At 42.4% G+C, this 25,800-nt stretch overlaps 1 protein-coding gene across 4 annotated transcripts in view; it reads left to right on the top strand.

Moving 5' to 3' along the window:
• Nucleotides 1–24,910, top strand: part of MITF (melanocyte inducing transcription factor) — a 116,416-nt gene extending 91,506 nt beyond the window's left edge. For 3 of the 4 annotated variants that reach the window (XM_064723837.1, XM_064723836.1, XM_064723838.1), the window contains 8 exons: nt 5,465–5,692; nt 6,824–6,907; nt 8,248–8,343; nt 13,805–13,922; nt 16,462–16,518; nt 17,499–17,574; nt 18,666–18,813; nt 20,875–24,910. In XM_064723837.1, the coding sequence (XP_064579907.1) occupies nt 5,465–5,692; nt 6,824–6,907; nt 8,248–8,343; nt 13,805–13,922; nt 16,462–16,518; nt 17,499–17,574; nt 18,666–18,813; nt 20,875–21,276 (1,209 nt within the window). In that variant the 3' untranslated portion in view covers nt 21,277–24,910. The remainder of the gene's footprint in view (nt 1–5,464; nt 5,693–6,823; nt 6,908–8,247; nt 8,344–13,804; nt 13,923–16,461; nt 16,519–17,498; nt 17,575–18,665; nt 18,814–20,874) is intronic. The other variant, XM_064723839.1, reaches the window with a different exon arrangement.
• The last annotated feature ends 890 nt before the right edge of the window (nt 24,911–25,800 follow it).

Raw genomic sequence — 25,800 nt, 5'->3', positions numbered from 1 at the left:
AAAATCCCATGACATTTAGCTGTCTAGGCAACAAAAAGTTCTATTGAACTGAGAAAACTGACCCAAAAGTATTTTACTTGTAATTGTAAACTGTAAGTCCTAAGGCAATTTGCTTGAAACAAATGGTCTTTTTAATTAAAAAAAAAAGAAAAAAAAAGGTGGGGGGAGTGGGGTGGGGAGAAGAGTCTTCCTCCCCCTTGGTTCACTGTCCTCTGGACATCTCTGGTATGTCCCTGCTTAAATAAAGCATTGAGTGCTTCAGCTCTGCTGTCACAGGAAGCTTCGGGGATGTTTTTGGTGAGAAAAATCTTCTGTGTGGTTTTGGAACAGGGATATGCTCCTTCCTTCCCAGCTCGTGGGGGCCACAACAGTGGGGCAGCCTGGAGCTGCTGGCATTGTCATGGCCTTGGGTCACTTGTGTTGCCCCAACAGAGGATTTTGGGCATCTTCAGCTTTGCTTTGAAAGCAGCAGTGCTTGGAGATGTGACGAGTAAGATTATGTGATTTGAAGCAGTAACTGCAATGGGAAAAGCAATTCTTGGTGTTCCACCTTCAAGAAGTACTCTCAGCACAAGACCTGCTGGGTTTGTGCTTGCTTCCAGAATTCACCCATTGCAGAGAAATCAAACCTGTGCAAGGACAAATTCAGGAGAGCATAAATAACCCAGACCAACTCCCTGAGCCTGGTTACCTGATGTACCAGAGACTCAGAGCTTGAGCCTACAGTAATTAATTGACTCCCAGCTATGGCTGAACTTGATGGTCTTAGAGGTCTTTTCCATCCTAAATATTTCTGTGATTCTGTGACCTTGAAGCTTTCCTAGAGGACAAGTGGTAGTAATGCCACAGTTCATTAAATATTTTTATTCTAGTGTAAGTCCCGTTAGTTTTTATTGTTAGCCATTTAATTTCTGGATGACACTGTGCAAAACACATTTGCCAAGCCATTAGGCTGCCCTGGCCTGTGCCTGGCCAGGAGTGAGCTCTCCTGGGTGCCTCTCCAGAAGGAATTTGGTTACTGCAGCACTGTTCCAAGTTCTTGCCATCATTAGCAAGTCATTAGTAAATTTAAGTCTGAGTGATTCCCAGCAAGACTCGACAGAAGGAGCAAGTATCAGCAGTATTGTTTCAGTTGTTTGTGTTGGCTTCATGCAGAGGAACTACTTGAGCCATGTGCTTTGTGCTTAAGCACACAGCTATGCTTTGTGTTTAAATTCCTGAGTCCTTGATCACTTAACAGGAAATATTTTTACTTTTGGAAACTGAAGGAAGTGTGTGGGTCTGCTCAGAGGTTCTGTCATTTATGTGTAATGTAATGTGGATTCTGAAGAATGTCATCTGACATACACCTAAAATTCCCACTGATATGGTTTGTGTGCTTAAAGCTAGTGAAAATCATTGATTAAATGTTTGCTTGATTGATACCAGACTCAAGGGCTGGGAAATTTGCTCTATTTATATGGATTATTACTGTTCTTTCCATGATGTGGAAGAAAATAGGCAGCTACTCAGATACTTGAACTGGATGTACGTGCTGGAATTGGCAGTCAGATTTCAAGATGAGTGAAGGTATGGGAAAGCGTTTCCCCTGCTCCAGATAATGTTGTTCTCCAGGGTATTCCAGAGTGTGAGGGATGAGTGCTGAGTAATCAGCGTGGCCCCATCCAACCCTTTTCTAACCCAGCTCAGCCTTGTAGGCCTGAGCTGGGTTACACCTGGGTGCAGTCAAGCTGGTTTCTTTCTAGTGCCTTTCTCTGTGCTTCATGTGAAGAAAAGAGATCATCCTCAGTGCCAGCATGGCAGAGCAGATGGAGCTTGAGTGGCTGACAGAGAGACTCAGTGCAGCAGTGCCTGATGCTGGGGCCAGCCCATGGAGAAGGGGAGATGCTGCTGAGCTGGCATTGAGGGCTCTTCTGGAACTGAACCACATTTGGGGCTCTGCTTCTGAGCAGTGTTCTACTCTTGTAGCCAAATTCTTGTGTTACTATGCTGGGATAAATTTATCTTTTTTGCCATCCTGTCTTAACTCATTTCTGAAGTTCTGCAGATGATAATAATAATTCTTACATTACTTCTTGTTTGTCAATACCAAAATGCCCAAAACCCAGTGTTCTGCTCAATTGAATAACATTACAGCAACACTTTGGTTGAGATTGCTGGAGATAGAGGGTTGGAGATCCAGATGATTTGGTTTCAAGTGGGTTTATTTTTCCTTTAATGTCCTTATTCAGTCACATTTCTTCGGAAGTGTATCCAAACCAATAATTTGTCATCTTGCACTTTGTATCTTATGAATTTGGACGAACAACAGGAACTATTCTTCACCCAAAATGCTAGAAGGGACTGAGGACCAAAATTAGATCTTAATTCAAAGCTTTTATTCATGGTTTCAAGTTCAGGGTTGTGGAATTTCATTGTAGGGTTTCTGGGGGTTTTTTGCAGCTCTTTGCTCATGGGATATTTTGTCAAAAAGGAAGAGTGCTTTATGGCTTATCTAAAGAGTGACTCTGGGGCATTTTGGGGAGTTTGCCCAAGAGGGCACATTTAGGTTGTCTTTGATGTAGAATCTGCAGAATAGGATGCTCTAGGCCAAAGACAAATTCTCAACAAACAGCATGGAGTCCATTAGGGTAATCCCCACCAGATTTCCATGATGGAACTCCTAAGGAAACTCAAGAGAGCAGCCAGTGACAAAACAGAGAATCAAAAATCTTCTTCATGTCATTTTGGAGCAACTTCATGGCAGAAAATGCAGTTCTCTGTGTTCTTTGGTTCGTTACTAGACTTGTGTGAGCTTGTGACACGTGAACTCAGAATTTACCTTCCCTGGCATGCCGAGAGCATCGCAGACCATTAAAACATTAATTATTAATTGAGAAACAAAATAAAATATTTTAATGTAGAATAGCACAACAAAATCACAGGGAGAGTATGTTCTTGTGAAATAAGTTTGTGTTTCACCAACAGAAATCCTGCCAATTAGGCAGTGTGTGTGTCAAAACTTGACATGTAGTGGATTCAGTTAAATGTGTTGGTATATATTATAAATAATGTAGTATTTGATGATACAGGATTGAGATGTAGATTTTGGGTCTCTCCTGGGAGTGTGAAGGATGGACAAGTGATGGGTGCAGAGAGGAGAGACTGTTCCATCCTGGGATGGAGAACAGCAGAGATACCTGATGCCTGCAGAGGAAAAGGAATGTGCAGACTCTGTCAGGCAGTTCGATTTTAAAATAACATATTCAAAGATTAGTGTTACAAAGAACAGTTGTTTACTGGCAACTTCATCTACTTGGAAGAGGAAAATTTAGTGAAAAATAGACTTACCTGGATAGTGTAACTCTTAGCACTGATGGTAGGAAAATTGATAATGCAGTTTGGGACTGACAGAGAAAGTGCTGCACTTATCACAGTACAGTGTTGTCTGTTGATACAAGTGCAACAAGCAAATTAAACATTGTAGAAATGCTATCTTAATGTGCTTCCCTGTGAGCTCAGACTTCAGAAAATAAGGCCATTTGGGCAGTTTTTGTGTGTTTGAGTACAGACTTCTTCAAGGAGCTGGATAGAAAGACAAAGTAAGTTCTGGAAGGTGTAGGGACTGTGCCCAAGTGCAGATAAGTGCAGTTGGAACATGCATTAGCCCTTTGTCAGCCATTCCTGAATGGGAAAACTTCTTGCAACTCTAGATTGAGACAGAAGTAATGGCTTTGAAGCACCAGGGAAGCTGAGGATGGGGTTGAGCTTTTTCAGGTGCTTCACGTTCTGCTGCAGGTCCTGGGTTGTGCTGGGAAGCTGAGGACAGGACTGCAGAGCCCTGTGGGTTTATCCAGGGCACCCACTGCCAGGGAATATGTGTTAGACTCATAGGGCATTTATTCAGTTATTTCTTACTCTGTACTTAAAAACTTTTAACCTTACTGCTAAAGAAAACTACCATTGTGTGTTAGTAGGACTGGAACGAAAGCTGAATGGCGAATTAGCCTTGAGCGAACTGTCAATCTGACTTTGATAGCCCATCACTTTAAAAGGTCCTTTTATGTTTATGAAAAAGCATGACATCAAAGCCGGGGGAAAAAAAATACCAATACTTAGAGCTTAACTTAAACTTGCATAACTTCCAAGAGGAGGCCTTGTGTGAACTGTTTGTTTGTCCACTTGCATGGCTAATTAGCGTAGGTTACTAAAAGTCTGAGCAGTGGCCATCAAGTTTCTTCTGCTCTTCTGGGGTTTGTTGTGCTTCCATATGTGGATCCCTCAAACTGGAGTAGCATAGACAGAGGATATTGCAGTCGCTTCTCTTGCAACCTCTAGGTAGCATGCTGGAAATGCTTGAGTATAACCATTATCAGGTGAGTTGTTATTGGAGACTTATTTTAAAACCTGTTGCTAAGAAGGTGTACAGGAAACCCTTTTCCTCTGGTGTCTTGGGTGCTTTATTTAATTTCTTTCATTCCAATAAGTGGGGGGTCGCTTGTAACAGCAAAAGTCACTTTAATAGAATTATTTTAAAGCAAGATAAGTTCTCAATGTTTTGTCATATTTTGAATTGATTTCTAGCTTCTGATAATAACTTAAATGATCAATGAAAGGCGACAAAGAGTTTCCAGGATATGGTGGAAAATTTTAATAAGAAAACAAAATGGCCTTTCTTCTCTTGCTTATTTAGAGTGTGCAACAGTTGTTCAGTATGAGGATTTTCATATTTTGTATGTAAAAAATTCCTAAGTGCTGAGAAGCTTATCTTAAATACAGAAATAGCTGTTGCTGACGACAGTGATTGATCTGAAATGAAACACTTCTTTTCTTGCATCTTATTTGCATGATGTGTTTATAAACAGGCTGTCTTATTTGTATATGATTTAGGCTGTGTATCTGAGGTATAAATAATCTGTAGGCAGAAAAAGGTGTCTTTGTTTCTTCTTTTATTTTAACCAAGGTATTGATTTTAAAAAACCCCAAACATTCAAAACCTAAACAACCGATAACAGACCTTTTATATCTCTGTTATTTGATAGTGGATTAAGGATAGCAATCCATACTTCTTGATTTTAATTGTTAGCTACTAACAAGTAAAATGAGTCCTGCAGTACAAGTCATTTCTCCATGTTTTAGTGAAAACTAAATGTCACATAGCTGAAGGTCTGAACTAAGAACTGACTGTTCTGGAATGTCTGTATCAACTGAAAACCCGAGTGTTGGTCTTAAGTGAGAAATCTCATGTTGTAGAAAAATAGCTGGAACTTTTTGGTGTACTGATAGTAAGTAAGTCAGCTGTTGAAAGGCCAAATCATAAAGTGATTTCTTGCCACCAAATGCGAGTTAGTGAAGCACTGTGGACTTCCTTGGACCTGTAGAGGTTTGTCCTTATGTCACAAATCTATAGCTGAGATCCACAGCGCCTGCAGTGATGTTATAAAACAATAAAACCTTTTTATCCTTTTCAAATTGTGTCGTACAGGTGCAGACTCACCTTGAGAATCCAACCAAGTACCACATTCAGCAGGCCCAGCGGCAGCAGGTAAAGCAGTACCTCTCTACCACTCTAGCAAATAAACATGCCAACCAAGCCCTGAGCTTGCCATGTCCAAACCAGCCTGGGGATCATGTCATGCCACCTGGGACGGGGAGCAGCGCACCCAACAGCCCCATGGCTATGCTCACCCTCAACTCCAACTGTGAGAAAGAGGTAAGAGCTCTCCTGGTCGTGTTTTTGTTAACACAGAGCTGTCATCTGCTTTAATCAAGTTGTTTTAAAACCGTACTTGCTCACTGTTAAGATGTTCTGTTTATCTTTTTCTGTTCGTCGTGAAAATGTAAATGTTCGTCATGAAATTGTGACTGCTACCTCTGTGTCTGCCTGATTAATAGATATTTTTGGCAAAAAGCCCATATCCCTCCAGCTTCCTCTCATTTGAACCATTTTAGCTAGTTTATACTTATTAAAACTACTTTTCTTGTTCCCCACCCCGTTGCTTGATGCACACAGAGAATAATTGACCTTTGGAGAATACAAAGCAGCTTTGTAAGCTGTAGCTTTCTGGAATAATGTTATTTATGGCTTGTTCGTCTAGAAAGTGCAAAGAGCATAGCAAAAATAACTGAAAAAACACAAAGCTATTTTGAGATATTTTAGGTATTTTTATGGTAAAATTTGAGCAAGTCTCCTGCATAGCTGGAAGGCCTGATTATCCCAGCTAATATGCCCTAAAATGTCACTGATTGCTGTTCCAGTGCTGCAGATATAGGACTTCAACAGCCTATGTCTAGAAGTCCTTTGCAACCATGTCTTAATCTTTATTGGCAAAAACTGAATTAGATGTTACATGTGTGCTCAGGATCTAAAGGAAACTAGTTGGGAAGATATTAACCAATATAAGAATAATGTCAGAATTTTTGTAGCATGAAAAGTAGGAGGCAATTGTAGAGTTCCTCTTGTCCTCTCATCCCCCCTTCAAGCTTTTGTGCCAGATTTTTAGTACAGATGCATTCCATGAGCAAAATGTTACACAGCTTGGAGAAATAGTTATTACAGAACATATTTTGTACATGCAAGGGTAATACTTGTGCTCCATAGTTTTGAAAGAAATGAAAATGAGATATTTCCATCCTATTGTCCCAGCTGTACCCAGACACTTTTTTCTTGAGGATATTTACAGCTTCACTTTGCTGTGTCATCGGGGACATGTGTGCATGACACTATTTCATTCGTGCTCTTTTTGGGACTGAGACTGTGCCATGAACTCAGATCCATGCTTTGCTTTTTCTTCTTCTTCTTTTTTTTTTTTCTTTTTTTTTTTTTTTCTTTTTATATCTGCAGGGATTTTATAAATTTGAAGAGCAAAGCAGGGTTGAGAGTGAGTGCCCGGCTCTGAATACACACTCACGAGCATCATGCATGCAGGTACTGGATGACACAGGAGGTGGAGCACAGGTCCCCTTTCTAATGAGCATGTTTCTTTCATGTTATGTTGAAAAATAAACTTACCCCACAGTGTCTTTAAGAAGTTGAATATATGATATATTTACGATACAATACAGCAATGTTGTTTATTAGCGTTGATGTCAAAAGCACATGAAGATACCTGGAAAAGGCTCATGCTGTTCTAGCACAGTAATGCCATAGCAGAAGAACACATCAACTATTTAAGGTCTTGCATCAGGAAATCTTTTCTAACTGGGTTTTACAAGACTGCATGGATGTGGTTTTGCCCTGATAGTCTCTAAGTCCACATTTCTATGCAGATCACACTTGTGCTTAAAAAAATTATATGAGAAGGCTTTAATCTATCTGTGGTAATTCATCCTCAGTAATCACCCTTTTATATTTTCATTCTTTTTCTTAAAACTGAGGGGTTTTTATTTCTTACCAGAATCAGTAACAAGACTTTGGGTATGGGCTGTAACTGTTAGTTCCTTTCTTGCCCTCACTTCCAGTCAGTGTAATTTGTTGTGATCACACTTTCTGGAGCTGATAAAAAAATCCCATGTACTGCTACTTTTACCATCACCATTATGCATTGATTTTGTAGATCTCTGTCATTTAAGCTCTGTTTTTATAGTGAGCAAAAAGGAATTAGTCCTGTTCTGAAATAGTCAATCCTGCAGGACAGTTTGGAGCACATGTGTGGGTGCTGTGAAGGGCTGTTTCCTCCTGCCTGTGCAGGAGCTTATGGAGGCACCTTCCAGCCCAACCACTGAAAGAAGGTGTTTTGTGCCACCTAAAATCAGCTCTGAGCTGGGAGGGTGTGTGAGGGACGTGAATCTAATGGATTCTGGTGTCAGGGGCCAGCATTCTTGTCCTTCACACACCTGGGGAGGGTGTGTGAGGGACATGAATCTAATGGATTCTGCTGTTGGGGGCCAGCAGCAAATCTCTGCTCCCTCTCCTTTCCTGCAGATGTCCAGGGCTTGGTTTTCTGCCTGTACCCAGGTTTTTGTCCCATTTTATGGAGGGGAAGCAGCAGTGGGGAGAGGGAGTGGTGTCCTTCGAGTCATTTATTCCACAGTTTCCTCCTCCACTGCCCAGGAGGAGCTGTGTGTCCGTGGGCAGGAGGTGCAGGGGAGCTGCTGGTGGGAGGAGGGGGCTGGACCATGAATCCTCAGCTGAGTGTCCTGCCTGGACAGGACAGCAGGAGTCACAGCTGAGGGATGGCCCAGCGGCACAGGCTCCTCTGAAGGGCTTGGTCAGCCCCCTGTGTCCCTGTGATTCTGATAACCGTCCTGTTTCTCTTTGTGCTACAGATGGATGATGTGATTGATGACATCATTAGCTTGGAGTCCAGTTACAATGAAGAAATCCTCGGCTTGGTGGACCCAGCCCTGCAAATGGCAAACACGGTACAATGGGCCTTTCCTTCTGGTTTCCTTGTTGAGTCTAACTGGTTTTCCTTGAGAGGAGGCAAAACTGCAGCAGGACTTTTCTTCCTTGCAATTAAGTAGTTATTGCATTGTTCTACAGAGAATAATTAGATTTCCTTTGAAGAGTTTAAGGTGATAGAGTTGCAATGAAAAACGTGAATTTAAAAATACAAGCTGGAGTCAGGTCGAGAGAATACAAAGGACAGTTTTGCTTTTCTGATTCCCAAGTCAGTGGTGAGAGTATTGCAATAGAGGAGTAAACTGTGCTTCCAGGAGTAGCTCATTGATATTGAAGATTGTCATGGACTTTATACTTGGCTTCAGAAAAGAAGGAACTTCTGGCATCCCAGGTTCCTGAATGTTGTCATATTCAAGTAAGAAATTGTCTGCTCTGTGTTAGCATCCCTGTCCAGAGACACTTTCTGTTATCTCTAACATCACAGCTTTATCTCTGCCTGATTTCAGCTGGGGACAAGTCCCCAGCTGGATGTCAGCAAAGATGTTACAGAATTTAGCAGGAGGAAAAAAAAAATTAAAAAAGCAATCTTCCAAACAAACAAAAGGGAAGGAAGAAAGAAGGGTGAAAACTGAACAAGGCAGGGGATGTGAGAAACTTGTGATAAAAGCCAAGAACACAGAGGTGCAGAAAGCGCTGAGGGAAAGCACAGGTGTCCTCCAAGTGGCTCTTTTGGTTTGGTTCACATTGCTTTGAGAATTAATATAATCATACTTCTGGCATAATCTGATTTTGATCTTCTGTGGAGGGTAGCTCCAGTGAATTTTTTGCCTTAGGCTTAAGTGCTGTTAGATCTGGCTGAGTAGATGTCTGCCGGTGCTGGCGTCTGCTTCTGTTTCATCTGCTGCCAGAATTTACAGCTTACCGCAGAGCATTGATTTTGTGGCATGGGTTTGCATTTGCTGACAGTAGCTGTCTGATGTCATGTTAACCTGGTGCTGTGCTCCCACAGATCCCCAGAGCCCTCTCAGAGCAGGGTGGATGACGCAGGCAGCGTCCCACCAGCCTCCCCTTCTGAATGGTGCCCTTTGAGCGCACAGGGAGAGAGCTGCGCGGTCCTGCTGCGGAGAATAAATCTGCCTTTAATCTAAGATGGCTTGCAAAGTGCAGCTGTCCTGGAATTTGAGAGAAAACCTCAAGAAGCTGACAAAAGATAGCTTTCAAAAAGTTAATCTGTTTTTCAATTTATCTTCTTTTTTTTTTTTTTTTTCCCATGGAGGGATGAAGTTCTTCTTGAGTCCTTTATCTGAAGTTCCATTGGATTGTGACACATTAATTCAGAAGGGGCTTGGATATCTTTATGCTTTTCTCATTTCACAGGGACCTCAGAGTGGTTCTTTGCTTCCAGGCAGGGATAGAAGGATACTCTGCACTCTTTTGGTGCAAGGAGCCCCTGTAGTCAATGTTTTGGGTAGTCTGCATCCCTCCTGTGCTTTGCTGTGCTTGCTGCATGGCAAGAAGCCTTGTAAAGACTGCGTGATCCACATTTACTGTGGAATTTCAGACTCTGTGTGGTGAAGTCTGAAAAATAAGGATATGAAACAGGGAAATTAGGACTTCTTTACTGATAAGTTTAAATGACTGGAGGGAAAAAAGCATATTTCATCTCTGAATCGGCCTAGTACCAATCCTGAAGAGATAAAAATTGAACCATGTTTCTCAACAATTGGTTTAGGGAAAAAAAACAAAGCCAGACACTTTTGTTTTGGAACAGGACTTAGCTCTTAAAACATGCAACATTTTATTAATAAGGAATTATTGCCTGCAGACTGAGCTAGATTGAGGTAGGAGAAATCAAGAGAGGAAATGGGGAAATGGTCTCTAAAGAGACACAGGCTATAAATAGCTGTGCTGAGTCTGTGACAAAGGCAGTTGTTGTTCCATAACCAACAAAGAACAAAAGGACCAGTTTGTTACAGTTGGTAACAGTACTTAATTGATAAGCAAAATCAGAGATTTCTGTGCAAGGCAAGCTAAGGGAGTTCCCAAGTACCTTGAATTGAAAATGGCCCATTGCAGTCAACTGCTTGCGAGAGTGGAATAATATCTGTGGTGGGAAGTATCACAAAATAGTAAATAGGTTATAGAGGTTTTCTGTCTAGGTATCAGCTGCTAATTGAATTACTGAGTACTGTGTAAAGTGCTCTTGTGGAGATAACAGTTAATTCATCCAGCTAATCAACTCCAGCCAGAGGCTGGCGTGGAAAGCTCTGTGGATAGGTGCAGCTCCGCTTCTAAATGTGGCTTTCTTCTGGAATTTAAACTCCACAGGAGAGTTTTGTAACAGGGGCCGATGCTTGTAGGTCAGGGAACATCACAATCCATGGTGGGCTGCACGAGCTGGGGTGCAGAGCCCATCCAGGGTGTGCTGGTACCTTAGAAACAGCCTTGTTGATCACACAGCTGATGTCTCAGTGATTTTAGACAGAATGTGGGTGCTTGTTTTGTTGGAGTAGTGGAGGAGAAATGAAAGCCTCAGACTCCCATGAATGTACACTATGATGAATCTGCAGTCATAATTACCATATTTCAAATTTCTGTTATATAAAAGCCATTATTAGGGGAAAAAAAAAGAAGCAGATGCAAAGTGATAGGAAGATTTTAATTTATTTTACTTGGTGTTTGTGCAATTTGTGATGCCAGGACCTTGAAATACAAAATCTCCCAAGTGAAAGCATTTTCAACCATGCTGTTTCAATGAAGATAACATGCTAAACCTGGCATAAGCCACCCTTCCTTCATTTACTTTTTCGAAGAGTAAAGGTGGATGATCTGGCTGGTGCTGCATTTAAATTCCTTCTTAGCCAGAAATAGCTAAGAAAGCTGTAAGGAAAACCATATTTAGGTTGGAAACATGCTAGGTTTTGAAGAAGACAGGGAAGGAGCCTTCTTAGCTCCAGAAAATTCCATGTCTTTCTCAAGTTTGAGACTCCAGCATCCCTATGAAATGGCTGTGGAAGTTTTGACATTTTCCCATCTTGTACTTGAGGATGGTGGTGAAAGGCTCGACTGTCTTGGAGCCAAAATGTTTGCCATCAATGTGTATTTTTTCCCAGTTTCTTCAAATAAGAAACAATTGAAATAAATGCCCAGGTGTCACTGTAGTGGGGACATAATAAATTCCTTTTGGGCTTTTTTTGCCCCATTTAAGTCCAGTGGCTGCTTTTGTGTGCTCACCACACCGCTGTCTTGTGCATCTCAAACCGATGCCCTCAGCACAGGGGTCCTGCCCTTTCCCAGTTCCCTAAACCCTGCACCAATGATTATTTGGTTTACCTTAGTCAACTGATTTTATTCCTCTGGGAGCTGTTGTAAAATTGTGAACTGAGGATGTGCCTCAATTTTAACTTATCTTTAGCTGCAGGTATTTTATGTGAGATGGCCCAGAGTGTTGCATGCACTTTATGTTTTTTGGAAAGGAATTAGTGTAAGTTAGTCCCAGAGCTGTGACCTGCAGCCATCCTGGAGAAAAGGCCTCTCAGGACTCATACTGAGCATGGACTGTGTGTAGGAAAACGTTACAAGTGAAGCTTTGACCTGTGGGGTTTGGATGCTGGAGAAAGTGGTCAAAGAAAGGAGCTGATCAGTCTCTTTGCTCATGGATCACTGATTTAAGTGGAGATTGTTGGCATCTCCCTGCCCCTAATGTGAATTTCTCTGATAAGCATTCCTGTGCACAGCTTTAGCAGCCACGCACGTGTGCACGCTCAGCAGTTGCTGCCTGTCTTCTCTGTCCCCCTTTGTGATCATTGCTCACACTGGTCCTGTTTATTGACATGGAAATCTGGCTCAGTGTTTGACTCCTTTGGGAAAAAAAAATCAATCACAAACTGTTGTAGCAATCAGGGTCCATGTTGCAGTAAGGAAAGCAGCTCGGTGTTCTCCACATTTCATTGCAACCTGGCTGCTTTACTCAGGCTTTGAGATGCCAGTTTTGAGATTTCTAACAAAAAAATCTTTTTTTATTTCTAAATTGCCTGAAGTTCCTAATTAGATTTCACATGTCTGGTTATGAACTTCAAGTCCCTGGGCTATAAACAAGGTCTTTGTGCTCTGCCCATGCTTAGGAGCATGAATAGTTCAAGCACATCCAAGTCAGAAGGGTGTGTGACGCTTTGCTGTGTCGGTGTCAGGGATGTGTTTGGGGGACCCAAAGACACCAGGGTCAGCCTTGCAGAGCAGTGAGACTGAGTGGCACTAATGTGGGCAGGTCACAGCCAGCACAGCTGTGACCTGAGCACCACTGTTAGATCTTCCTTTTTTTCCTTTTTCAATAAGGCTGACTCATAGTGAGAATTCAATTACGTTTATTCCTCTGTCTCCTAAAGTTTGAGTCAGGGGACTTTGGTTTTGTAGTTGGCCATTATCTCTTCTCAACAACCATCAGCATGGCTTCTAGCTGGTGCTACTTTACATATCCACTCCTGTTTCATCTGCTTCCATATGGCAGAGAAATTTTCTTGGGTCCCAGTCTGGCAAGGCCCATCAGTAGGAGTTTAATAGTCCTGGCTGTGACTCACTGCATTGTATTCACCAGCATTATTTACATGGGTGTAAAGTTAATACCTACTCTAATCTCTGCAGGATCAGTGTCTTGGAGGGATTGGTTTTCTTTGCAGCAGTGATGATTAGTGTTGCCACTCAGATAAGACACCTGAGTGTTTTATACCTGTCTTTTCAAAACCAAATAAGAGATGGGTAAAATAATCCACTCAGGATAATTGCAAGCTTCTTTAAATGTGTTTCAATATAAAGGGATAACTTTGAAAGATCTTGTTGAAATACTGTCCTATTTCTGAATAAATCTACTTGTTTTAATACCTAAACAAACACAGCAGAGTGAACAAGCAATTGAGGAAATTTACTGTAAAAATAATCTTCCTCCTACTGGTATGCGTTCTTGTTATGTAAGGCAAAAAACAAAGTAAACTGAAATGTTTTCTGTGTAGGTAGCTTTCAAATCACATGAAAAATGTGATTAATTAATACAGTGTTCTTGTTCCAGCATGTGACAACTTGCAAAGTGCTTCCACTCACATATCCATGGAAAAAGTGGGGGGTTTCTCTGGGAGAGTTCTGTAGGCTCTTTGAGATGTGAGAGAAGTTTAAGGGATATAGATGTAATAGTTTTAGTGAAAAATAAGGAGCAGCAGTGCAGCAATATCATCAGCATTTTGCCTCTTCTCTTACCTCTTAGTATTTTAAGTCTGCATACTTTTGAGGAGAGAGAACAGAATTTTCCCAGTGTAGATGTTTTATCCCTCATGCCCCTGAATATCTGTGGATTTTGCTGACCTTCTTGCAGGCTTTGTTTGCTCATGGAAAAGAGCACAGATTACCTAGCATATCCTGACTCTGTTCTTCTGTACAAAGGCATTCATAAAGGCAAACCAAATGATCCTTTTCCTTGTTTATCTTTTCCAGTTGCCTGTGTCTGGCAATTTGATTGACCTTTATGGCAACCAAAGCATGCCTCCTCCAGGACTAAACATCAGCAACTCATGTCCAGCTAATCTTCCTAATATAAAAAGGGAGCTCACAGGTAAATACATCCAAAATACCACCTTGGAGTAATAGTATCATTTTAATTCAGGGGATACTGAACATAATTTCTGTGATTATGGGAAAGAATATTTGGGTGAACAGTTACTTTCAGCCTGTGTTCTTGTGTGGGTGCATCTGTGTTCACTGTCACAAGTTCATATAAAGTCCTTATTTGTTACAGTCACACCTGCACTGTGTTGTGTTCTAGGAAGTTTCCATGCACCTTTTCCAGAGCTGTTTTCTAGTTTGGGCTTACTGTTTGCTCTGTCAACACCAAACTTTAACAACTTCACATCTGGAGTCTCTGTGGAATTCATGTCAAGGAATGATACACACTGGGGCTTTACTTCAGTAGGGGAGGGCAGTAATGAACAAATAACCTGCTATGATGTGAAGTCTGGACATGCAGATCCTTTAAAGTGTAAAATTAGGCACTTGGGGGATTGGAATTTGATGATCTTTAAGGTCCCTTCCTACCCAAGCCATTCTGTGATCCATGAATATGCATCACTAAATTAAAATGAAATGTTCCTTCAAATTTTATGCCAGTTCCTGCAGCAATGCTCTGAACAAGCTGTGGGAGGCAGGGGCAGGAGAGTGGGACACTAAAAACCTTTTTCTCAGGCACATGTGTACAGGAGCAAGATAGTTTGAAGCAAATAATAAGTTTCATATTTGCAGGCATGTTTTATTTCTGCTCACTTGGAAGGCTATAACCACATATAGGGTACATATACAAGGTGGGGCTGTCTCTAGGCTGAACAAATGGAGATCTACTCTGGAACTGATGGCAAAATCATATCAATGCCCAGAAATGCCTGTTCTTAAACCCAACAGAGTCACTGACCATACAGTAGGGTAGAGGCCTGGTTTCTTTTTTGTCTGTCATCTTTCTGGGTTTCTGTTGTGAAAACTCACAGGCTGACTCAGTTGCAAAGCAGGTTCTGGGCAGAAATTAGTTTAAGCAGAGCAGTGTTAATATGCCAGGAGGAAATGCCACCTCTCTGAGCCAGCAGATATTTGCATTTATAGGACAGCACAGAATTTGAACTCGGCATCAAAAAAAGACACACAGAGCACACAATGATTTGTGGCTGTTAGAAAAAAGCAAAGCTTGTACAGAGATGGAAATGTGCAAGAGAAGGGTGGGAAGGGAGGAGAGCTGCTCAGAGTCCTGCATTACAGGCAGTTTTGTTGCCCCAAGTATAGAAAGTTCCAGGAGCTGTAGGCTGCAAACTCAGCCCAACCTTGATGTGCAGACTGGTGGATTTTCTGTAGGTGCTTGTGTCAGGTTTCAGGCCAAGAAGGCAGAAAGAGAGGGGAAATTGTGAGTGAAGTGGTCTTACAGAAGTCATCAAGACATCAAACACATCAAAACAGAACTGAAATAAGTTTAATGTTTATATGCTACGCTTAGCTGAATTTATTTAGATGAGTCTTTTTCTGATCAAAACAAAGTAATACAGGAAAGAATTTATTGGCTACAGTGAGGGATTGTTTTCACAATGAAATTTGTGATAAAAGATGATGCACTCATTGCTCCTCACTGACTTACTGTGGAACTGCTAAGTGCTTGCTGGTTTGGGGATTTGAATGCAATGGGGCAAGGATTAATGACCTCACCTTTTAAAAACATGAAAAGGGGTAAAGCAAAGATAAAATACTTGAAATTGCTTGAGAAACTTAGGACCAAATGAGAACTGAAAAGAAGAAAATTAGTTGTGCTGTTGCCTGAACTATTGCATGCTGAGCTTAATAATTATATTATTATTATTATAGAATATAATAGTAATAATAATAGAATAATAAAATATAGATAGTAAGTGTGTGGAGCAAGGTGAAGGGCAGTTCTGAGTTGAGGAGATAAGTTCTGTGCAGTATGGCTGCCATTACTTTCCGTTTTGCTTTTCCCAAAGCCAGAACCATTGTTTTCCAACTTAGTTGCTAGGAAAAGTGTTAAATTTTTCACCTGTTTTTATTTGTTTTTCATATAATAGAAACAGTTAGCATAGCTGGAAAATACGCTGTTCTTAACAGATCACTTAAGTGATCCCTTGGGTGCTGTGGTGGTGTGTGTGCACGTGTCACAGAAGGATGTAGCCTCAATTTGGGCGAGCAGAGCCTGTGAGTCCTGCCTGTGTCACATCCTGAGCAGGCAGCAGCGCCCTGGGCATGCTGTTCCCGTGGCTCAGCTCCTGGGACAGGTGTGCACACGGGGAAGGAATGCTGGATTTCAGCACCTGGCTGTCCTCAGATCCCTTGCTGAGTCAGGGCCTCCATGGGAAACATTCCCATCCTGGGAGTCACTCTGGAGGTGTGGGAGGAGATGCTCCTCAGGTGCAGGGGTGAAGCTCAGTCCCAGCCTTGTGTTGTGGCATCCACAAGCCTTTCTTGCTGCTTGGAATGGGAGTAATGATTGGTGTGACAAATACCCATCAGGCTTCCTGTGCAGGCATTTCTCAGGCTGAAGGGCTGTGATTGAATTGTTTTAATTCTCATTACCTCATTCACATGCACAGCATGTGTTTTTCCTACAGAGTCCGAAGCGAGAGCTCTGGCTAAGGAGAGGCAAAAGAAAGACAATCACAACTTGAGTAAGTTTTGGTTCCTCACATTTTGCACTAATTCTCAGAATGATTTTCGGTATTAAATGCTGAAATACTGATTTTAAATCTGGATGAGGTACTGCACGTAGTACAAAGCACTAGATCATTGTGTTATGCCCAGAGATCAAACATCTCAAATTCTTGTGAAATGTGTCCTTAAATCTACTACTGAATTGTAACTCTATTTTTATTTGTTTTCAATAAACCAAGTGAATGAGTGGTTGTTGTCGATGGAATTGCTGGGTTCAACATATGACCCAATTGCTTCTAACAAATCCACCTTGCACAATTTTACTTTTCTAATTTTAATTTTTTAAATTTAAATATTAGATATCTGATCAATTTGTGACTTTAAACAACAAATGGGTCCTCAATATGGAAATTTTATAAATTTCATTTTTGAAAGGAGCTCGTATTTCCAAATTGGAAAAGTGTTTTGAAATAATGAGCATCTTATGACTTAATAAAGGATCCATAACTTTTCTTTTTATACTTTATAGTAGTAGAAAAAAGGAACTGTTTCATGCCTTGAGCAACTCAGAAGCCTTTTCCATACATGAAAAGGTAATACAGGAAAATTGGTATTTAAGTTTGACTTTTGGATCCTCAAAATGTTGCACATGGAAGACTATTTGAAAAAAGAGACTGTGCCTTTTGTCCCTTTTCCTGTCTTGGGATTTCCTTGAGCATCTAAATATTTCTCTCTGAATTTGTCTGTGATCCTTATCCCTAGAATCAGTCATTCTGATTTTTAGTCTCAGCTAAACTCTGCAGTCCCAAAATTTACAGTATAGACAGAACTTCTGTCTTAGTGTGTCCATGTGTAGGAGAGCAAAATAAATTATCACTGGATTTTAAGCTTCAGGCAAACATTTCAGTGGTGCTTAAAAAAATCTTTTATAAAGCACTTGATAAGTTGTGATTTAGTGTGAATATTACTTGTAACATTCATACTGTTTTTCCTAAAGTTGAAAGAAGAAGAAGATTTAATATTAATGATCGTATAAAAGAACTGGGCACCTTGATACCCAAGTCAAATGACCCGTAAGTACAACATGCCCAGGGAGACTGGGAGGGAGGAGGTAAAAAAAACCCCAAAATTCCTGTATTTCCTACTTGCTCTCAGCACTCTGTGACAGCAGAAATGCTTGAAAGGTCCCATTATATTTTTTGAAGATTTTTTTTGAGGAGTTAATTTTCCCCCCTTTGAAACCTGCTTGTATTTGTATTAATTAGATTATTTTTGTCTCAAATCTGGGCTTTGGTGCTGGGAGTGACTGACTGCCTTACCAGAGTTGTGAGGATGGGAAACCTTATGCTGGTCTGGCTGCTTAGATGGCTGCATGTCTTGCTAAATGATTCTTTTAATTAATTAGATGTTACAGCTTGACAAGAGAGAACTGATCCCTGTTTCAGTGAAAATGGAGGGCAGTTTATCTGGGAAGCCATTCATTCCCCTTCCCTCCAAAGGAAAAAAAGAAGGAAAATAAAGAGCATAATTCTGTTCTTATTCACTGATAATTTGTCAGTGTTTGATGGGATTTCCCAGATGTTCTTTGTGATAACTGTGCAATGATTTTGCTGCTTTTAGCTTGTATTGACGCTTTCTCCATGCTGATTCAGGAGCAAGGAACCTTCCTTGCTCTGGAGTTTGAAAGTCAGCTTAAATCTGAATCAATCCCCCGTGATGATTTTGGGGAGATTTTCCAGTATTTTGAGGCACTTGCTTGTGAAGCAACTTCACAGTTACTCTGCAGAGAGGCTCTGCAGCCTCTTCCAAGGCCAGCACGACAAATAGGTCTCAGTACCAACCTCCAGGACACACTGCTTTGGTTCTTTGAGGTGGCTTATTGCTCTGACAGGCTGCAGTAGGATGTTTTTTGCCCATTTAGAGAAAGTGAGATGATGTGAGGAGATGGTGATGCAGCAGCCTCTCTCCCTCTCTGAAGCAAACGTGCTTCCCAAGGGCTGTGCTCCAGCCCCCTCTAGTGCACTGCAAACGCCTTCAGCATCCACAAACCCGCACTAAATAGCAGCTGGGTGTTATGTGTGGATAAGGAGCAGTCACAGGTACAGGTGTGGAGGGAACAGCTGTGAAACAGAGCCTTACCTTGTCCTTGTGTGTCCTTCCAAAGCGACATGCGCTGGAACAAGGGAACGATCCTGAAGGCGTCGGTGGATTACATCCGCAAGCTGCAGAGGGAACAGCAGCGCACCAAGGAGCTGGAGAACAGGCAGAAGAAGCTGGAGCATGCCAACAGGCACCTGCTGCTCAGAATACAGGTTTGCTGAGAAATGAGCTGCAAATGCTCTTGGTGTCGCAGCGTGTGATTGCAAATAGTGGCGGCTTGTGGGGTGCGAGTTAGAAGGAATCAGCGTTTAAATGAACGGCAGGCAGTGCTGAGATATCTGCAGAGATTTTTCCAAAAAAACCAAAGATACCTTAGTTTAAAAAAAAAGAATCCTAACACTCTAGTAGAAGCACTTATGAGTGGTCTGTTTTTGTTCTACCATGGCAAACGCTAGTTCCAAACCATATAATCAAAAATATTTATATGGTAATGCATTCTTCTGTTTGCCAGGCCTAAGGCATTGGGACTTCTTGTGTCATGTAGTTGTTGATAGTCATGAAATTAAGTTCAGTTCTTTGGGAGTGTTCTGTGCTGCTTGCAGTCTGTAGGACTGTACAACAGTTCTCCTCAGCACTGAAAAGTAGTAGGTGGCATGAATATGTTTTTTTCTGTGGGTTGTTGCCTTGTTAGATTCAGCCAGGTTCCCAGTGTTCTGAGCTACACAGAAATTTAAGGGTGAAAACTCCGTTTCTCTGATTCCTTTGTCTTCACTTCAAGCTGGATAGGAAACCTTAATCTTGATGCCAACACGGGTTTTTTTTTCTGGACAGCCACCCCTCTCTATAGAAGGGTAATTAAAGTGTACCAGAACTGGGTGTAAGAACATGGAGACAGTGATATCCCAGATATCCTCGTGTTGCTGCTCCCCTGCAGCACGAACAGCTGAGCTCTGCATGCAGCTGCAGCCTGCCAGGAGACCCCTCAACACCCCAGATAATCCACCAGGGAGATAATGAAGCTGCAAATACCTGAGAGTCAAGTGTGGAAGTAAACAGCTTTAAAATAGAACAGGTCAAGTTGAGCCTCAGCACAGTTTTGTACTTGGTTGAGCAATCTGCTGCTAGAATGAGATGATAAAAACACACAAGTTTTCTGCAGAGCAGCATCAAGCAGTGGTGTTTCAAAGCTAAATGAGATCACTTCTTAAACATCTTTCATCTTGCTTTGTATTGCCCATCTGCTCTGGCTCCTTCAATCAAAATACCATAAAACCCAGACCCTTGAATAACAATACATCTGGCAGCAAATAACCTCAAGTGTGTATTTTCCTTTTTGTGTTGATTTTGATTAATCATGAAATAAGAAACTTGTGGTTCTGGCACATTAGCTGATGGAAGAAGTGCTTGCTCATTCCACCTTCTCCTGTGATCTTGCAGTGTGCCATTACAAGCCTGTTTTAGCCTGGAATGATGGAAAAGGGTAATAATCAGCCCAGCCTCGGTGACAGGAATATCCAGAAACAGCACAATCACAGCAGAGAATGTGATTGCCTAGTATAATGCAGAAGTAGAAGCAAAACGTCTCTTTTGCTGATATATTTGTGAGAGAGCGTTTCTGTATGATTGAATGTGAAGGTGGGATTTAAACTTTTCATGGAAATTTGAAGAATCCTGGCTCTGCGTGAAGTCTGAAACCTTCCTGTGACTTCCTTGTGATTTTTCTGCACAGGAATAGTGTCGTTGCTCAGTTTTGATTGACCTCTTCCAGTTCTGCCAGACTTGTAGAGTGAGAAGTGTCCCTTCCAGAATCTTAACAGGATTGATAAGGATCACATAGACATGCTGTGCCTTCACATATGACTTTTTAAAAATTACTAAAAACACATACTTTTGCTAGCTCTTTTTTTTTTCCCCTATTTTTAAATGTTTTCCTCACTCTACCTGATGCCAAACCTGCCTATCCTGGCACTGGTTTGAGAAGAAGCCTGAGGGGAACATGTCTGTGCTGCAGGGCTCTGGGTTTTGGCTCTGGTCTAGGTGCTGAGGAGGAGTGTGAAGGGCCTGTGTGGGATGGTGTTCACCCACCTCTTCAAGACTCTGCTGTTCAGGTGAAAATCTGCAGGGCTGGAGTGTGCAAAGTACAAGCCCTTGTCACTATGGGAAAGGCAGGAAATGTGTACAGGAGAAGGAAACTGTAAGCTGCGAGACGAGCATAAGACGACTGATTTTATTTCCAGATTTCCTTTAAATTTGCCCCTTATTCTCCTTCACAGGAGCTTGAGATGCAAGCCCGGGCACACGGACTGTCCCTTGTCCCATCCACAGGCCTTTGCTCCCCTGACATGGTCAACAGGGTCATCAAACAGGAGCCCGTGCTGGACAACTGCACCCAGGAGATGATGCCACACCACACAGACCTGTCCTGCACCACCACGCTGGACCTCACTGACGGCACCATCACCTTCAGCGACAACCTGGGCAACGTGACTGAGCCAGCCGGCACCTACGGAGTTCCTGCCAAAATGGGATCCAAACTGGAAGACATCCTGATGGACGATACGCTGTCCCCTGTGGGAGTGACTGACCCCCTGCTCTCCTCCGTGTCTCCTGGGGCGTCCAAGACGAGTAGCAGGCGGAGCAGCGTGAGCATGGAGGACACTGACCATGCCTGTTAGCACCTGTTGGCACAGCTTTCAGAAACTGCTTTGGTTCTTTGATCAGTAGATGAAATAATTTACCCTTTTGTAGAATTTTTTTGATTTTGTTTTTTTCCCCCTTGTGCTTCATCAGTGTGTGTGCGTGTGTGTATATATTATATATATAGAATTTTTTTTAGAATTTTTTTGTGAAGAAACTTGTATATTCTATTTTAAAACTACCAATGCCTCCAAAATATTGTACAGCATATGTACAGAATCTGTGAACTGGATTCGCCAAGAACTTTGAACTGGTCAAATCTACTCAAAGCAATAGAATTACAGATGAAGAGTCTGTTTCTACTGGGGGGGGAGGGGGCAATTGTAGGATTGTAAATGCAACCTATTTACTTGGAAACAAAATGTAAAGTTTAAGAATGTAAAGAAACAAAACAACAGAAGTCCAATTTGTAATTGTATTAATTGAATAGTGCTGCCTTAAAGATACAGTGTCCCTCAAATGTTGGTCTTACATGACAAGTGTTTAGGGAAAATACCCACCTGACTTCACTCAGAAAAGAAACTAAACCCAAGTGTTAAGACATCCTGATTGTGTTGATTGTGATATAAAATGCTGTTGCTGAAACTGCAGGGAGATATGAGTGTCTCAGAGTGTTGTTTAATTTTACTCTGAGCTGATTTGGGTTTTCCTTTTGATCATGGTTCAAGTTTTTCCTCTTAAATTTTTATTTTGTTTTGTGACACACATGGGTGGCTTTGCCAATGGCAAAGCAAGCAGGAGCACTGTAAGTTGGGATACACTCTTTGGACAAAAAAATTATGCATATTATAGCTGGGCACATTATGTTGTACATATCTAATTGGCTTTATTTCTTTTTTAATTGCATTGTACAGTTTCTTTTGATTTGCATGGATTCCTTAGTTATCCTCAACTTTTTGTTTTAAATTTATTTGTATTTCATTTGTAAGATTTTTGCCTCTTAATATTGCAGCGATTTTTTGACATTTTTAAAACTCATTGGAAGTTTTCTGCGTTCTTTGTAAACACTTGAAAGGAAGCTTTTATGCAGGGTTCTGTGTTTTAAGAGAGATTTTGAGAATATTTTGTATATTACAGTCTCACTTTGAAAATGTTTTTAAACGCATTTAAGGTAGAGTAAAAATTTAGATTAGGTAATAAAACAACTCTGTAGAGAAACTGAACTTACATATTTATTTTTAGTGATACAGAAACAAAGTAGTAATATGCTTGGAAACATAACTATGTAGTTAATATACCCGTTAGAGCAATTCGTGTTCTATTTCAGCACTGGGGCTGACATAAGAGAAAAAAAAACAACAAAAAAAAAAGAGTAAATTACTGTATCTGCAAATAACTGTTACTTGATAACAATGTTATTAATTTTTAACATGCAACCATGTTGTAAAAGTAGTTTGGTGCATTATCTACTCAAGTGTAGTCCTATGCAATAACGGTAGTTTTCCTTGTATTATATCCAGCCTAGGTGTTCCACGGAGGTGACAGACAGGTGGTGTCCGAGGGAATGGAGTTCTCCACGGCAGCCTACAGCTGACTGGCAGGCGTGGCTCGTTCAGAATGAAGTGCCTTAAACTCTAGTTGTAGTCTTCCTCGACTAGCACTGACTGAAGTGTGGCGTAGACAGAGCTTTGGGGTGGTGGTGTGTAGGGCCTTGAGGTGTAGCATGGTGCCTATGGATAGAAAACCAGAGCTTCCCTTTCTCCTTTGTGCTACACTGGAAATTACATGGGATGGGTGCAACGGTGAGTAACCTGAGTGCCAGTTTGGCCAGCTTTCCAAGGAAACCTTGGGCTCAGCAGGTGGTGTTCAGAAACCAAATGTGAACTGGGTTAGGATGGGGTGGCTGGGGGTAGTGATGGGAGTTTCCACAGCACTGAGCCCTCTTTCCAGACATCTCCCCAGGAGGATTCCCCGCTATGGAATGGGGGCAAGGGTTCCTGGTGTTCCCTGGCTGGCACTGCTGCTGTGGCATGGGGGGCAAGGGCTCCTGGTGTCCCCTGCCTGGCAGCTGTGCTCCAGGGGTTCAGGCTCTGCAGGGCTGTGGAACTCGGGGTTGTGTTCCTGTCACTCTTCCCGTGGCTGTGTCCAGCCCTCCCTTCCCGCTTGAGCCGCCAGCGATGTGTTAGCGTTGATGCAACCACGGGGTTGTGGCTTTTTTTCTTTTCTTTTGTAGTTCTTGAAGGAGGAGCTGGAGATGGGTTGTAATGATGCCTCTCCCCCTCAGCCCTCACAGCTTTTGGGAATATGTCTTTCCTAGGTAGAGAAGCTCTGGCCCAGGCAGGACCCAGGAGGCTGCAGGATGTGCTGTGGTCACCATGGTCCTGGGGCAGGAAATGCCCCCAAGTCTTTGCAAGGCAGCTGTGCCATAGCTCTGAGTCAAGTGTGGGGGTACAGGTTTCTGGTGCTGCTGTTTGGCTGGGGTGACTGGTAGGAAAATGTGTAAAAAACGGTTGTAGCTGTAACACAGGGCTGTGTTGCCCTTCCCAAAGAATGGGGCAGCTCTGCAGTGTTGGTACAACAAATCAGGGTGTGCATGCTGGAGTGTAGTAACTGAGAACCACTGAATGTATTGAATGAGGCTTTTGGTTTGGTGCCTGCCCTGGGCATTCAGAAATTCAAGTCTAGACTGTGGTATATGAATATTTTTCAAGCTTATGTGAAACCACTGGTACTCGCTGACTTCTCATTTTTGGCTGTGTGGAGGTGAGTTAGGATACAAGGCCAACCATTCCATCAAGAGCTGGATTCCCTGGCAGAAGTCTCTGTGGCTGCAGCAGCTGTGTTGTGTGCTCCTATACCTTGTGTTTTCTGGGCTAACACATAACTTGGCCATGCCCTGCTCACTCTTCCCCCTGTGTTTCCATGGGTTACAGCCTTCCTCTGAGCCTGCCCACCCTTGGAATGGTGACACTGCAGTGGGGACACCTCTAGGTGACACAGACCCCCAGTGGGTGCTAATGGGAGGTACCTTTGCCTGTTTGAGCATGGTGGAGGGTGTGGCTGTGACATTTTGGAGGGGTTGGTGGCAGGGGACAGGGGCAGCAGTCACAGGAATGGTTTGGCATGGGCTGGGTGGAGTGAGATGGACAGGAGTTGTTGCCCAGTCTGGTGACAGTGACGTGTGTGACGCTGGGCAGCGGTGGCTTCCCTGAGCAGGTGGGTGGGGAAACGACCAATTCTCACTTCGCCAAAGCCATGCAACAGGCAGGGATGTGCAGAGTACCATGGAAAGTTCTTCCTTACTGCTTTTGGCCTATAAAGCAATATTTAACTCTTACAACCTGTAAAAGCAAAAAGAAGGTACATAAGGAAAGCACAAAGCACAAAATAATGCACTTACATTTATGTTGTTTGACATAAAATGCACTGGGGGGGAAGCTGATGTTGATAATAGTATAAATACCTATATTTCTTGAAAAAAGTGACATTAATTACTGCCTCTTGCTATGATGCTTGGTACTGTAATGTTGATATTCATCTGCTGTTGACTGCAGCAATAATTTGTGTATGGTCCATAGCACTGTAAATTATGGATCAATATTAATGTATCCAATGAAATAATTTGAACTGTTGTTCTTGATAGATGGATTAAAGCATTTGGTTTTTCACATACATCTGTGTAAGTCCCTCGTTTTCCATGTGAGTGGATCTTGTTTTCCTGTGCATCTGAAGTCCCTGCAGTGCTTCTGTGTCTGTGACTTGGCCATGGATGTGTCCATGTCCCTGAGCTGGTGTTGGTTGGCATCCTTGGTTCCACCAGAGCTGTCCAGTTGTGTTTGTGGCAATCACACACGGGAATGAAGCTGCAGACCAGACCCCACCTGGGCTTTGCAAGTACCTGCCAAAGTGGAAAGAACCAGAGCCTGTGGTCCAGAGTAAGGAATAAAACAGGTGGGTTTATTTAACACAGCCCCCTCCCATGGGCTCTTGTCATTTGCCTCCCTCCCTCCCAGCCCTTGGAGCTCATCAGGTGTGAGGTCATGGGCTCTGTGAGGCCTTGGGGTAACTGCCCCCCTTTGCCTTGCTGTCACTCCTGCAATGTCCCCTGTGTCCAGCAGTCCTGCACAGGAGCACCTCACCCCTTCTTCAGCTGTGCATTGTAGGATCCCCATCCCCTCTCTGCTCGCTCCTCCCAAAGCTCCTCTCAGCCAACATGCAAACAGCTGCTCCTGGTTCTGATGGTGAGGAAACAGCTACAGTCTTGTGTCTTCCCATCTTCATTATTTCTCCTGTCTCTGTTGCTCTCATCCCTTCTGGTCCTGTTCTTCAACAGCCTTTTGCTTCCTGTGCTCACAGCATTGAGTTCCTGCTCTCTGTGGACCTTGCTGCAGCAGCATTGGGGGTTATTGAGTGTTGTCTCGGGGGGCTTGAGCCCTGAGTGTAAGCAGGAGTATTTAATTTGACCAGTGTCTTGAAAGTCTGATACTTGTTAGAGTAGAAAATACCTAATTCAGTTGGATTAAAAATTACTAGCTCAATTTAAAAACCAACCCAACAAAAAA

Source organism: Zonotrichia leucophrys, chromosome 12 (genome assembly GCF_028769735.1).
Source record: "Zonotrichia leucophrys gambelii isolate GWCS_2022_RI chromosome 12, RI_Zleu_2.0, whole genome shotgun sequence".
Lineage (NCBI taxonomy): Eukaryota > Metazoa > Chordata > Aves > Passeriformes > Passerellidae > Zonotrichia > Zonotrichia leucophrys.
The sequence above is the reverse complement of the archived record's forward strand: the minus strand, read 5'-3'. Positions and strand labels throughout refer to the sequence as shown.